This window comes from Canis lupus, chromosome 10 (assembly GCF_011100685.1).
Source record: "Canis lupus familiaris isolate Mischka breed German Shepherd chromosome 10, alternate assembly UU_Cfam_GSD_1.0, whole genome shotgun sequence".
In the NCBI taxonomy this organism is placed as follows: domain Eukaryota; kingdom Metazoa; phylum Chordata; class Mammalia; order Carnivora; family Canidae; genus Canis; species Canis lupus.
Genome location: NC_049231.1, coordinates 7,193,122 through 7,207,650, shown reverse-complemented (window position 1 = coordinate 7,207,650; position 14,529 = coordinate 7,193,122). Strand labels below are relative to the sequence as shown.

Genomic DNA, 14,529 nt, shown 5'->3' with positions numbered 1-14,529 from the left:
GACCCTCACTACGCATGAGGCTGGTAGGGCAAGTTAAAGAGCTAATGATGTCAAGTGCTTAGAATAGGACTTCACAAGAGTCAGCTGCTGATAGGTTCTGGAAGAGCTTTAATCTTCTAGACTGGAAGCCTGACCGGAAACTCTCATCTAAAACTGCCAGCATAGGAAACTATTTACCTGAATTAAAATAAAACTTGGGTTTCAGTTCCAATCTGGGACTTTTAGTTAATCACTTAATCTGAGTCTCTGTAATAGTTTCCTTAAATGAAGAGGTTAGTTTGATTATTTTTAAGGCCCGTTCAGTGCTTAAAATTCTACAGTCTACAATTCTACAGTCAGCCAAGAGTAGGGTGAAATTCAGATAATCACAGGAGTTAGAAAATCATGTGTTAAGATATGTTGAATAGGATACAACTAATTTAGAGCTTGATTTCTGTCACATGATTTTTACATTTTTACTCGTGAACATTTCTGGTCCATTTGGAGAAAAGAAATCCAAGCAAAATGCTCCTAATTTATTTTATGTATATGTATGTTGTCTCTATATATTTGGGCTTGGTAATAATGATAAACAAAATTAAATACTTTAATTACCCAATAAAAACAAAACATTCTGATTAAGATGCTAGTTATTAAAACACTGTAATTGCTTAAATGTCATAATACTGTATTCCAGAATGTAACAGAATAAAATACTCTTTGAGAAGGATTCTTTGTATGACACCTTCTTTAGAAATTTGTTTTTCCTGAACTATACTTTACAACGTCTTCTTTTTCATTTCTAAGCCAGGTATTTTTTTCCAGTTCATATTGCTCACTTCTTTTAAGACATAATCTTCTTTGTAGTTCATAAGCACCAACCATAACTAAATCTCAAGTCACAGAGAGAAAATGAAAACCCCCAGCAGGCACTTGGGATCATTTGGCTTCATTAATTAGCAAGGTGTCCTAAAAGGCATCTATGTATAAAGTTCTTATCAAACAGCTGTCCTCAGAGATTCATGCAATGGAAAAATTTTATTAATTCTAAACATTTTGGGAGGAAAATGAAGCCAGGCTAAATTAGGTAACTTAGTCTCCAAAGTCAGTCTGTGTCAACCCCAAGATTAGAATTCAGAAGTTGGCAGAGTCATCTGATCCCAACACCTCTCTCTCTTTCCATCGAAGTGTCTAGTAATAATGCCAGAAGGATATATGTGAACATTTTGTCAGCCCAAGATCTCTAAATAGATTGCTTTTTTAAAAAGTTTTCCAGGTGGCATCATGGAGAATGTGGTATTCCCAAGAGGTTTTCAATTTTAGAGCTTTTTACATATCTTTTCTATCTTATTTCTCTTTGTTCATGTTTTGTTCTGAGACCCAGACCTTTTTGTAGTCCATCTCAAAGGAATGAATTTTCATTTTCACTACAAAGATATATATTTCAAATACTTAAAATGCCCTCGAGCTAAAATAAATAGCCAAAAAAAAAATAAATAGGTAAAAACCCTCTTTGAGGCTCAGAGAAAAATCTTCTGATATGTGGTGGCAAGTATCTTGGGCTCTTTTGGAATGACTTTTCAACCTTGCCTTGGGCAGGTTTCTTTGTTATAGAAGAATGCATTAGCTCCTGGTTCGTGGGAGGCTCACAAGCAAGCCAAGAAAGCTTTCCTCAGCAGTCCTCTGAGGTGTTGTTTTCAAGGAAGGGCTTGAAATAATAAACAGTGTCTTCCCTCTCATCCCTTCTCAAAAATAATTAGCTTTTTATTTTAACATTTTAAAGAGATAAGTGGCTCAATGATATGTAAAGGCCTGGGTGGATATCTGTGAGCATTCAGCAGCCCCATTTTCCAAATCCTATACAAGATGCCTAGAAGCCTCTGGGTTTGTACTAGGACAACTTCCATTCTCTATTTATATTTGTTAGGCAAATCAGAACTACAGGTTCCGCAGGAGGAAACAAAGGCGAGTGGAGTTTCCAGTAATAAATCCTTAGCAGTAATCACTGGATATGGACACACAGCTGAACAGGTGGTGTTGACACATACAATGTTAAAGATAAATGAAAGATTTTATCTTAAAGAGGCAGCCCAAATGCACAGACCCCAACATTAAAGCTTGGGGTGCAAAGTCATTTGAGTTTCCTATTCTGTAACCCACGTAGACAGTCTGGAAAGCTCAAATGAGTTTTTACAAGTGTCCGGGAGAGCATGCAGTGTGAGTTTTACCTATGAGCTTTATCTATTAGATCACGTTCCACCCTTCCTTCCCTCACCTGCCCTGCACATCCTCCCGAAAGGCAGCTGTCAGATGGACAACTGATGGGCCTTCAGGACGAAGCTGGGTCTAGATTTTGGAGCATTCATTAACTGCGTGATCCTGAGCTCATCATTCTGAGCCCCAGTTCCCATTTGTTTCACTGGGATTAGGAATACCTGCCTCACAGGGCTCTGCAAGAAATGAATGGGATAACGTGCTTGCTTCATGATAAGGGTTGGATAAATCTTCATTTTCTCAGTTCATTCCTCATAATGTTAATTGGAAACTGAGGATGGATTACCTCTTGAGTCTGGTTAGCCATGTGTGTCACTGATGTATAGGGGGTGTGATAATCAATTACACATAATTAAAAATCAATTTCATGTGGATTTATCATGACCGTCTGTGTTAATCTTTGTTAGAATTTGCTTACTGAGGATGGCAAGCTCTTTGTTTTTGAAAATGCTGAGTATAATGCTGCAAAGCAAAGAGATATTAATATATGACAGATCATGGTTTTTCTACTAAAATGCAGCGTAATCTTTAGAGATTTTGGTATTAGGGGAGAGTCTTAATGCTTGAAACTACTGTTTGCCAGACTGATAAAGGCAAACTTTGTTTTGAATGCCCCCCTCTGACGTTCTGTGTCACCCGTGTTCTGTTTTTGCGTTTCTACCTCCCCATTAACCTGATGGCAGCCCTGTTCCTATCTACTATTGATTTGGTTTTCTTAGGGGAAGTTATTTTCCTTTTTCTTTTTTGTACAAAATACGTATCCACTATAAGGAAAAACCATATGTATGTGTATGTACCTACAGATCACAAAAACCATCTGTAATTACTGTTGATATCATCCTTGATCTCCACGGACAAGGCGCTGTTAGCATCCCCACTCCATTGATGACGAAGAGGATGACACGACCAGGATGACACTAACACCTAACACTTATTAAGCATTTGTGTGCCAAGCACTGTTCTGAATGCCTTATCTATATTAACTCAGCTTTATTTTTTCCTCTTAGCACTTAACGCCTGCCATCCTATACATTTATGTATTTACTGTCGGTGTCTCCCCATCAGAATATAAATACCTGGAGAAGAAGTATGTGGCTTGTTTTTATTCACACCTACATCCCCAATATATCCCAAAGTGCCTGGTACTGTAATAGGCATTTAAAAAAATGTTTGTTGAATAAATAAATTAAGTCTTCGTAATGATGGGGGTGAACTTCATCCCACCTGGTGAAGGCCGGAATACAAAACACAAGGGTGGAGTAAGAGAATTTGCTCTCTCTGCTCTACTGTCTTCAAGGTGAGATGTGGTCATCTTCTTTGGACTTGAGCTTGGGCTAGAACTTAAACCTCATTGGCTTTCCTGGATCTCAGGCTTTCAGACTCAGACTGAACCCACATCCTGGCTCTGCAGCTTGCTGCAGATTGTGGGACTTCTGGTCTCAGTACCGCAGGAGTCAACTCCTTATCATCAATCTTTAGATCTCTCTCTCCCTCTCTATATTCTCTTGGTTCTGTTTCTCTGAAGAATCCATGCTAACACAGATGCTCAGATTGGCTAAGTGAGCTGGGATTCAAATATGTGTTTGCTGACTGCCAGGCCATTCCACTTTTTTTTTTGTACTAACACAGCGCTCTTCCTGCTTTCATAACCTACTTAAGTTCTCTTTCAAATGTGAGATGCAAAAGGAAGTTCATTAGTGGATTACTCAGGGAGTCTGAGGATATTGGTTCACCCTTTTACTTTTTGGCCTGGTGAGTCCATCTGTTAGATCATTTAAATTAATATTACTAAGAAAGAAAGGTTGCCATTGAGGCACATGCTCAATTTTTTACCTGTTTTTATTAAAGCAACACCAATGTACAGACTCTAACAGTAAAAATGAACAAGTAATAAAGTGCTTAAGTGCTCCACGTTGTTAGGGAGGCATTAACATTTAGAGATCTCTGTTAGACAATGGTTTCCCCGAAGCTATAGCAATGGAGATAAAATGACAGTATAGGACATGGGTTCTAGGAGCCAGACCTGGACCTGACATCCCCCTCTACTACTCATTGTGCAACCTGGGCCACCTCTCGGAGCCTCAGTTCCCTTATCTGTAAAATGGAGGAAAAGACAGTAACTACCTCAGGCAGATGCTGGGGGGATCACATGATTTAATGCAAGTGATGTGCTATGCACAAAAACTAGCACATACATAATGAGCATGCAATAAATGTTAGCTACTTTGGTAGACATGGCTAGTTACCTACAAATATCTCCCCTTCTCTCTCAAATTAAAAGAATCCCCAATCTGTAACTGGTTAGCAACGAGCTGGCCACCTACAAGACTGTAACTCCCTGACTTCGCTACAGCCTGCTGGAATCCTGTCCTAAGTTCTGGCCAGTGAGACATATGTGAAAGTTTCACATGGGACTTTCATTAAGTCCCCTTAAGAGACAGGAGGCCTGCCCTTCCCTCCCTCCCTTCTCCATTCTGTTGGGATCTCCCTTCTCCATTTCAGGAATGAAGAGGTCATGGCTGGGGTCTAGCAACTACTGTAAATATAAGGGCAAAGGTTACAATGAGCTTTCTCTGAACAGTGGGATAGGAGGAGCCTGATTCATGAATGACTTTATGTAACCTCCACACCAGTACTGGGCCACAAACCACTGGACTTTTTTATGTGAGACAGATTATAAACTTCTATCCTGTTTACACCATGATTTTGAGTGTCTCTGTCCCTCAAAGCAGAAGGAATCCTAACTGTCTTGCTGGCCCCTGTGATGGTATAAGAATCTAAATGGAGGCTCAAAACCATTTTGAGGGCCCTGTTTCTGCAAATAAAGGCAAGGATGGGGAAAAAATTAGAAGAGAAAATGCATGTTTTCAAAGTCTTTCCTCTCTTCCTCTGCTCAGAAATCCAGGCCTTTATGTCTGATGTACCCAACCTGTACTCAAAGGATGATAAAACATGGTTCACTCTAAGGTATAAACGATCCTAAGGCATTTCTTTCTACTTTTCCTGGGTGTTTGCATTTTATTTAAGACAAAACCTTCTGATAGAATATTTAGGCCTCTGGGAGAAATATCTTTGGGTGAGGAAGTCCACACATAGACTGCTGCTCACCACTAAGGTTGACTGTAATTTAAAATAAAGTACTCTGGGCACCTGGGTGGCTCAGTGGCTGAGCGTCTGCCTTTGGCTCAGATCATGATCCCGGGGTCCTGGGATCGAGTCCCACATTGGGCTCCATGCATGGAGCCTGCTTCCCCTTCTGCTGTGTCTCTGCCTCTCTCTCTCGTCTCTCGTAAATAAAAAAATAAAATGTTTAAAAATAAAATAAAGTACTCCAACTCTGCTGGTATAAGGAAGTTATGTATTTCTCAAAATGTTTTCGACTCCCAAGGAGTATCAAAGGATGAAAAAAAAAAAAAAGGAGGAGTGAACATGTCTGAAAAGGTAATTAAATAGCTTCCTCAATTCTTTAAGGCTACATATTTTGTACTTGTTGCTTCGGCAATCATTATAACATCATCAGCTATACAAAACTCCTACGTATGAGGCAACTCAGACAGTCATTTGTACATGACCAGTCAGTGTTTGCACAAGGAACCTCAATCACATTCCCCCAACTCCTGGTCCCCTGTTCAAATACTGCTCACCTTTTCTTTCCAAATGCAAGCAGAAAATGTATAGTAAATAGATTTCATTTTAACAAGACAAAATTTGTGTATTTGAATTTCAAGTACAAGAGAGACCAAACATCATCTTTTATAGTAAGCAGTGTGTGTAACATGAAGGTCTTTCCCAATGGATCATGACCTCTGACATTGTATGAGCATGCTCTCTGGTTAAGATCTTTTTTTTTAAACATAGGCTCCACACCCACTACGTGCGGCTTGAACTCATGACCCTGAGATCAAAATATGGGCTGAAATCAAGAGTTGGATGCTTAACTGACTGAGCCACCCAGGTGCCCCAAGTTAAATTTTTTCCCCAAGAGTATACAGTGATCTACAGACTACCTAATTGAAATGTCATTGCTTATCTCCACTATCCTTTAGTTCTTCAATGGATTCTGAGAAGTTAAATGACTCTGGCAGGGTCATTAAAACTCCAGTGGCCTCTCCTAGAACCTGGTTCCTTTACTCTTTCAGAATGATAATGATGAGAGTTTTGAGGTGTCAGCTTACTTGATTCATCTACATAGAGTCTGATAACAATGTCTAAGTCCATTTGATAGGCCAAATCCAGGAAAAATTTCACTATACACATCCCTCCTTGAGATAAAATTTTCACATTTTACTGATTTTCCTCATATTCAACAATTACATTTACATTGCCATTGTTGCTTTGACTAGGACTACTAGCTTCAGACCACAGTAAACGTGCTCTTGTCTGTGATGTCATGGCAATCAGCAGATCTATTTTTTAAAGTATTAGAGACTGATTTATATTTCTAGGTAAAACAATGTCCAAGCAAAGGGATCCACAAGGAAAATGCCACAGAGCTCTCATCTTAAAACAGTTCAATGGAAGATGATACAGAATTTCTTCTTTGGATGTCTCAGACGCATGATGCTTAATTAACTTTTAAATTCTAAATTTAAATTCTAAATCTAGAAATGGTTGCCAACTAAGATTATCAGAAATTAACAAATCACATAAAACATGGCCTAAGAAATGGGTTTTATCGTAAAAAACTCAATTTCATTAGCAGGGCAACTGATTAGCACAGTTGGTTAAGTAAGTGACTCCTGGTTTTGGCTCAGGTCATGATCTCAGGGTCATGAGATCAAGCCCCATATGGGGCCCCATACTCAGTGTGGAGTGTGCTTAAGACTTTGTCTTCCTTTCCCTTTACCTCTCCCCACTCACTTGCGCTCTTTTTCAAACAAATAAATCTTTAAAAAAGTACAAATTTATCACACATACAAAAAAACTGGAAAGTGAGTTTTATGAGCATATCACTCATTTTATAAATAAAAAGCTTAAAACTACAGTGTCTTTTAATTAGCAAGTATCAATGGAGCATTAAAAACAATTTACAAAATTGAATTTTACACACATGGCTTTTTAAGAACAAATGGAATTTGTAAATCAAGAAACATATGTTAATAATATTTCAGGTTTAATTTGCCTATAAATAAGAACTCAGATAATCTTGTACAATGAAAATATGCAAATATCTATAGCTATAATGAATTAATATTACTCATTTCTCATTATGTTTTTCTCTCTTATAAAATAAAAACTCATCAAATTCCTTCAGAAGGAATTTGCATTTAATATTATGATCATGAAGTATAAAAAAGTTTATATGAACATATGACTGATTCCAATCTGCAACCTCACTGTTTTTTTTAAAAAAGCTTTAAATTATTTAATTTATTATGATTATATGCAGTAACCTAAATAAAATTTAAATTCAAAAAAGCAGATTATTCCCCAGGAGAAAAATATATACCTTCCCCAAAGTAATTTTATCGTATTAAGTCATTAACCAAACAGTTTAACTGAAATAGGAAAAAAGATTAATTATAGTAACAGAATAAAGCAACTCTAAATTGCTCAAATCCTGGAATGGCTAATTTAAGAATGGTAACAATGTAAGACAAAATATTGAGGAATTAAATATATGTACAGATCACCTATAATCCAACCAGTTAAAAACATGTCTTCCTAGGACACCTATCCTCTAGTTCCTTAAGTTTGCTAACTGCATATATATATATTTACTCGAATACAGTCTCCTCAAATTGAGAGGATGGCAAAAGAAGATAGCAGCGTGCATCTATACACTTGGTTCCACACTTCAACCAGAGAAAGATTCATCAACACCGTAGCTTGGAATAAATTCTAATCAGAGCTCTGTTTCTGCAAACCAAAATTCTAAACCAAAGATTACTGCAAAAGAAGAAAGATGACATGCTTACCGTGTAGAGTTCATTAAGAACCTTCATCAAATCCTCATGAAGTTGGAATGCAATCTCTTTGCTCTGTAAGTAAGAAAAAATTAAGTATATTTTAAAATGTAATAGAAACTTGTTTCTAAATTACTTATATTAAAAAGTCCAGTGACTGAAAATAGGAGAATGTATATAATACAATGAAGGCCAGCATGTTCCTAATATAATACACATCTTTGACCAAACTGCTCTCTTTTTCATTAAAGTATAGCCGACACACAATGTTACATTAGTTTTAGGTGTACAACAAAGCAATTCAACATTTCTAGATGTTATGCTGTGCTCACCACAAGGGTAGCTACCATCTGTCACCATACAACCCTATTACAGTATCAGTGATTATCTCCCCTATGCTGTTCCTTTTATTCCCATGACTTATTCATCCCATGGATGTAGGCTGTATCCCCTACACCCTTTCATCCATTTCACCCACCCACCCCCACTCCCCTGCCCTCTGGCAACCATCAGTTTGTTGTCTGTACGTGCGGGTCTGTTTCTGCTTTTTGTTTGTTTTGCTCTTTTGGTTCCAGATGTAAATGAAATCATATTTATCTTTCTTATTTCACTTAGCATAATACTCTCTTGGTCCATCCATGTTGTCACAAAAAAAAGCAAGATCTGATTCATTTTTATGTCACAGTAATATTCCATACCACCTCTATATCCATTCATCTATCAATGGACACTTGGGTTGTTTCCGTATCTTGGCTATTATAAATAAACACAGGGGAGCATATGTCTGTCTTTTCAAATGAGTGTTTTCATTATCTTTGGGCAAATAACCTGTAGTGGAAGTATTGGGTCATATTATAGCTGTATTTTGAATTTTTTATTTTTTTTTTATTTTTATTTATTTTTTTTTTAATTTTTTTTTTTAATTTTTATTTATTTATGATAGTCACACAGAGAGAGAGAGAGAGAGGCAGAGACACAGGCAGAGGGAGAAGCAGGCTCCATGCACCGGGAGCCCGATGTGGGATTCGATCCTGGGTCTCCAGGATCGCGCCCTGGGCCAAAGGCAGGCGCCAAACCGCTGCGCCACCCAGGGATCCCTGTATTTTGAATTTTTTAAAAGATTTTTAAGTAATCTGTACATCCCATGTGGGCTTGAGCTCAAGACCCTGAGATCAAGAGTCGCATGCTCCACCAACTGAGCCAGCCAGGTGCCCCTCTATTTTTAATATTTTGATTTCCAAAGTGGGTGAACCAATTAACATTTCTACCAACAGTGCACAAGGGTCCTCTTTCCTCTACATCTTTGCAACAGTATTTCTTGTCTTTTTGATTCTAGTTAAATGGCCCTTTCTAAACACTAGATGTGTGCACCATGTCACCAGAGGCCAAATAGAGGCAAATAAGTCGAGTCTGAAAGGCTCTCCCAACATCTGAATCAGACTTTATCATGAAGAAAGAAAAAATAAGCAGGGTGAATCATCGTGCCTACTCAGAAGTTGAGTTGCCAAACTAAAGTCACTGAAAAGGGTGCCTGGGTGGCTCAGTTAGTTGAGCATCTGACCCGTAATTTCAGCTCAGGTCTTGATCTCAGGGTCATGAGTGCAAGCCCACGATGGGCTCCACACTGGGGGTGGAGCCTACCTTAAAAAAAAGAAAAAGATGAATTGTGGCATCCCATCTTAGTACTGTCACAAAGAAATTTTGTGATTTCCAAAAAGCTAAGTTAGAAACCAAAATAGAAATTAAACTCTCCCTTGTCAAAATAACTATCTATAATTTTAAGAAAGCATTTTCAAAGCAGTGAGACGGTGAGGCCACTTATCATCCATATACTTTTGCTTCTGTATTTATTATGTTCTTTTTTTTCAAGTTTGTATTTGAATTCCAGTTAACATAGAGTGTAATACAGTTTCAGGTATATAATCTAGTGATTCATCACTTCCTATGCAACACCTGGTGCTCATCTGCATTTATTATTTTCATTAAGATGAAAAAGAGTTCTACTCTTCTGCACAGTTGGTAAATAACTAGCATTCAAAACAGTCTCCCCCAGGCTAATTGTGTGAGTCTGATATATGAGTATTAAAGTATTTTTTCCAGCAAAATCTATAAGGTATTTTAAAGGAAATCATACATCCAAATTACTTTTTTGCTTCCTGTTTCAAGTTCATTATACAGTCAGCTGTAGAGAATGGAAAAAATGTAGTGTGGCTTCACCTACAGTTTGAATCAAGAATATTCACTGGATCATTTATGTGTCTCCCACTGGACTGTCTGCATCGGTAGTAAGGGCTATATCTTTACCAGCTCTGTGACTCTCATATCCTGCACTGTGCTGCTTGGGAACCAGGCCAGGACCAGGAAAAGGCAGGTGAGGAACCAACAGTAGCATTCCCTCCCCTGCTAGACCAGGTCCTGCTGGCTCACATGGGAAACTTCTAATAAACACTTGCTAAATGAATCCATAAACAAGCTGAAATACTGTGTCTGTGTAATAGCTGCAGTTGTTACTACATCTGCTGAAGGCTGGACATTGGTGAGACAGAAGAAAGGAAAGGCCTACCGGCTACTCTTAGGAAAATATAAGGGGAGGGGGTGCCTGGGTGGCACAGAAAGTTAGGTGCCTGGCTCCTGCTTTTAGCTCAGGTCATGGTCTTGGGATGGAGCCCCACATCGAGCTCTATACTCAGCACAGAGTCCACCTTGGATTCTCTCTCCCTCTGCCCCTTCTACTTGTATTTTTTCTCTCTTTCTGTCAAATAAATAAATAAATCTTAAAAGAGAGAGAGAATATTAGGAGCTAGTTGAAACACAGTCAGTCCATCTGTAAACACAGTCACTGGGTTAGGCCTCCCTTAAAAAAGGCCAAATGTGATGAAGCAAAAACTCTTGGAAGATAAAACAGTGCGGGATGATGACATCAGAGTAGTACCTGAACTCTGAGGAATTCAAATTCATTAGCAGCACTTGTCACTGGGTCTTCTGGATGTGATAAAGAGTACTGCTATTTATTGAGCTCTGCTAGCTTCTAAAATCCTTAAATTGGAGTTAGAGACTGTATGTTTTGCTGTGTCCCTGATTGTGAAGAGGTGGGTTAAGAATCACTCAAGAGTGAAAGGAAAGTCACAAGTGAGCAAATGAAGCCAACTTAAACTCATTTTATTTTCCCCAAGTCTTGGTTACTCTGACCGTATACATTACACTGCAATCTCCTAAGACTTCAGTTTCGTGTTATTTTAATATCAAATTTCATTGAAGGATCTGGGTCACCAATTCAGAACTCTCTAATGGGATCAAAGGCCACCAAGTGACTCTGCTCAGCTGTCCATATTTCAGGTAGAAACTCCAAAAATAAAGTATTTCTTGGCAAAGACTTAGGATAACAACAACAACAACAACAAAATCCCTTAGGTCCAATTAGCTCTGAACAAGAATATTTAAAATCAGATTGAAGACTTAGATTTGGGGTGGTAAGAGTCCTGCCAAGCCATCCTAGGTCAAAAATCTTAGAACAAGCAAGAAGATTCTTTGTACATTTTACATTTTACAAGATTCCAGGTAATGAGTGAGGTAGAAGAAATCTGGCATCACAAACTATACTCTACCAAACATACTCTTACATTTTTCTTTCACCTTTTCCCAGAGGCCCTGAAATAAAAAAAAAAAAAAAAAAAAAAAAAATTTTGTCTGAGAGGCAGTATTGTATAACACTTAAAAGCAAGGACTCTGGAGTCAGAATAACCCAGCATTAAGTTTCAAAGACTTTGGATTCCCATGGGCCTCAGTTTCCAGATCTGTAAAGTGAATCTAGTCATTATACCTATCTCACAGGGTTGATGAGAACATTAATCAGATGACACATCCATAGCATTTAGAACAATACCTAATACACAGTGAACATCCCATAAATATTATAATTATTTCTTTCCCAGACATTATTTGTAATGGCAACATTACAAATGTTGAGCAAAAAGGACACGTCATATTTTTCTTTCTCTTGGTCTGTAAAGACACTTGCTTCATTGACTTTCAAGTAGAAAGTGCTTGGCAGATGGTGGTTGATTTCATTTTGATGTCCCTCCCCATTGCCCTGGCCATTAGATAACCTCCAGGTGATACCTGATTTGGAAGGCCCCAAGTATTGTGCTCTAACCCTTAAATGTTCACTAAACTTACCTTTCTGCATTCCATTCTCATGGGAGTCCTACTCCTAGTGGTACTCAATGAATTAATCAAACATCCACTGGGAAGTGGAAATTTCCTCAAGTCAACAGGAAAAGATATATACAAATCATGAAAGAGGACTTAAGGATCCTAGTTCCCATGGGAATTTTAGACTTTTCTGAAAAGTTAGTGGGAAGTTCCTTTTAGGTAGGTAAACCCCTGGCTATCCTCGTGACGCACCACCAAAGTTGCTGCCTGTTTGTTTGAAATCATAGTCCAAATCCTCCATAGTCTAGGAAATAACTTCAAAGTTAACTATTATCTTCCCACAATTTCTTTAGTCTGCAAAGGTTGTTAAAGAACTGAAGCACTAGTTCGTGTGACTCATGTGTGAAGCATGAATTCACAGCACATATTCACAGATACACGGGCAGGACACAACGTCAAGTCCCCGTCTTCCTATGATTTCCTATAACACTTTCTTCGTGCCTCTAGCATCTGACCTGTTCTGCCTTTGCAGAATGTTTTCTTTCAGTATTCCTTACTATTTTCATTCTCATAGCAGGGTACAAAGACTATTGAGGGATTCTAAGAAAGAGACGTAAAAATTTAAAAATTGTGTATATTTAAGGGACACCTGGGTGGCTCAGTGGTTGAGCATCTGCCTTCGGCTCAGCTCGTGATCCTGGGGTCCTGGGATCAAGTCCCACATTGGGCTCCCCGCAGGGAGACTGTTTCTCCCTCTGCCTGTGTCTCTGCCTGTGTGTGTCTCTCATGAATAAATAAATAAAATCTTTAAAAAGAATATCTAAGAACAGTGAAGCAGACCCTTGATCCTTGAATAAGTACTGCTAAGTAAGAAAAATGATACCTCAGTATCAAGAAAAGCAATCAATGTTTCCTTATAAGAGAAAAGAATAGCTTTATTAAATGATAATAAATACCTGATTTTTTGAAATCAGGTATTTTCTATGTTATTTGAGACTGGTAGATTAAAGTTACTTTTGCAAAGGGTAGGACGAGTCCCCTCAACTGCTTCAGGTATGGAGTTGGAAACGGAAAAAATTGGGTTTCTGCCCCTATTAAGATGAGCCTATGTAAGTCCCAGTGGTGGTAAAACCTCTAATATATTACAATAAAACTCTGAAATTCTGACCCAAGGGGAAGGAAAACAGAGTTTCAATTCAGTTGTCATTTACTGTCTCCAATGTGTAAGCTGAGAGTTGAAAACCAAGCCTATTTCTAATTGTTTATTACTTATTGTCACTTTGATGTTTCAGACACCTCAAACATGAAGTTCAAAATTAACAGTCCCCAAGTGTTTAGCCTTTTTGCATTATAAAAATGAATTAAGGACACCGAAGAATATTAGAAACATAGAGGGACACAGCACTACCATTACAATTTGATGTACTGCTTTCAAGTCTGTTTATCTAAACATAGGTCTGCCTTGTAATCATTCTATAATAATGAAGTATCTTTTTCTACTCTGCTTTTTTTCCCCAGTTACAATGCATTTCTCCATGTACTTGCATAAATTTCAGAACTGTCATTACTGGATTCATAACCACCCAGTGAATTAACCATTCTTCTATTATGGTTACTAATATTTCAACTACCATTTTCCGTTAATCATTCAATCATTTAGTCACTTATTCATTCAATTTTACCCATCTGTTTTAAGCGCTCTGAGCTATGATCACAACTGCTGGTCTAAGGTCACATCTTGTATTTTATGTTGTTCCTTAAGCTCAGTTCCCAGAAATGAAATTAGTATGATGGAAGTACTGACATTTCTAAGACCCTTGATACATAGAAGATTATTTTCTAAAGGGGTTCTAATGAATTTGTATTGCTTCTAGGACAACAGCGTCACTCAAGTCAGAATCTGGGGTTCATCTAAGAGTCACTTCTCCCTAGAGAAGAAGTGACCAATCTTATCTATCTGGGCTGATCCATTCTGTACGCCATCAGAAAGTTTTTTTTTTTTTTTTCTTTAATAGAGATCTAATTATGTCCTTTCTCTGATTAAAGCCCTCCAAAGATTTGCTGTATTTTTTCAGGATAGAGTTCAAAATGCTTAAATCACCCATAACATCACCTGCCTAACTATTCTCCTTCATGGTCTTAAAATGCCACCTCACCTGTCCTGCTTTCACATCCCTGTATTTTCCCAGGGCTGGTCCCCGTCGACCAGGCCTCTCCT

The 14,529-nt window shown here is 38.1% G+C and overlaps 1 protein-coding gene across 2 annotated transcripts in view; it reads right to left on the bottom strand.

The window, feature by feature from the left end:
- SRGAP1 (SLIT-ROBO Rho GTPase activating protein 1) overlaps positions 1-14,529 on the bottom strand; it is a 270,658-nt gene that overhangs the window by 98,904 nt on the left and 157,225 nt on the right. For both annotated transcript variants that reach the window (XM_038549883.1, XM_038549884.1), the window contains exon 4: positions 8,172-8,234. In XM_038549883.1, coding sequence (XP_038405811.1) covers positions 8,172-8,234 — 63 coding nt within the window. The remainder of the gene's footprint in view (positions 1-8,171; positions 8,235-14,529) is intronic.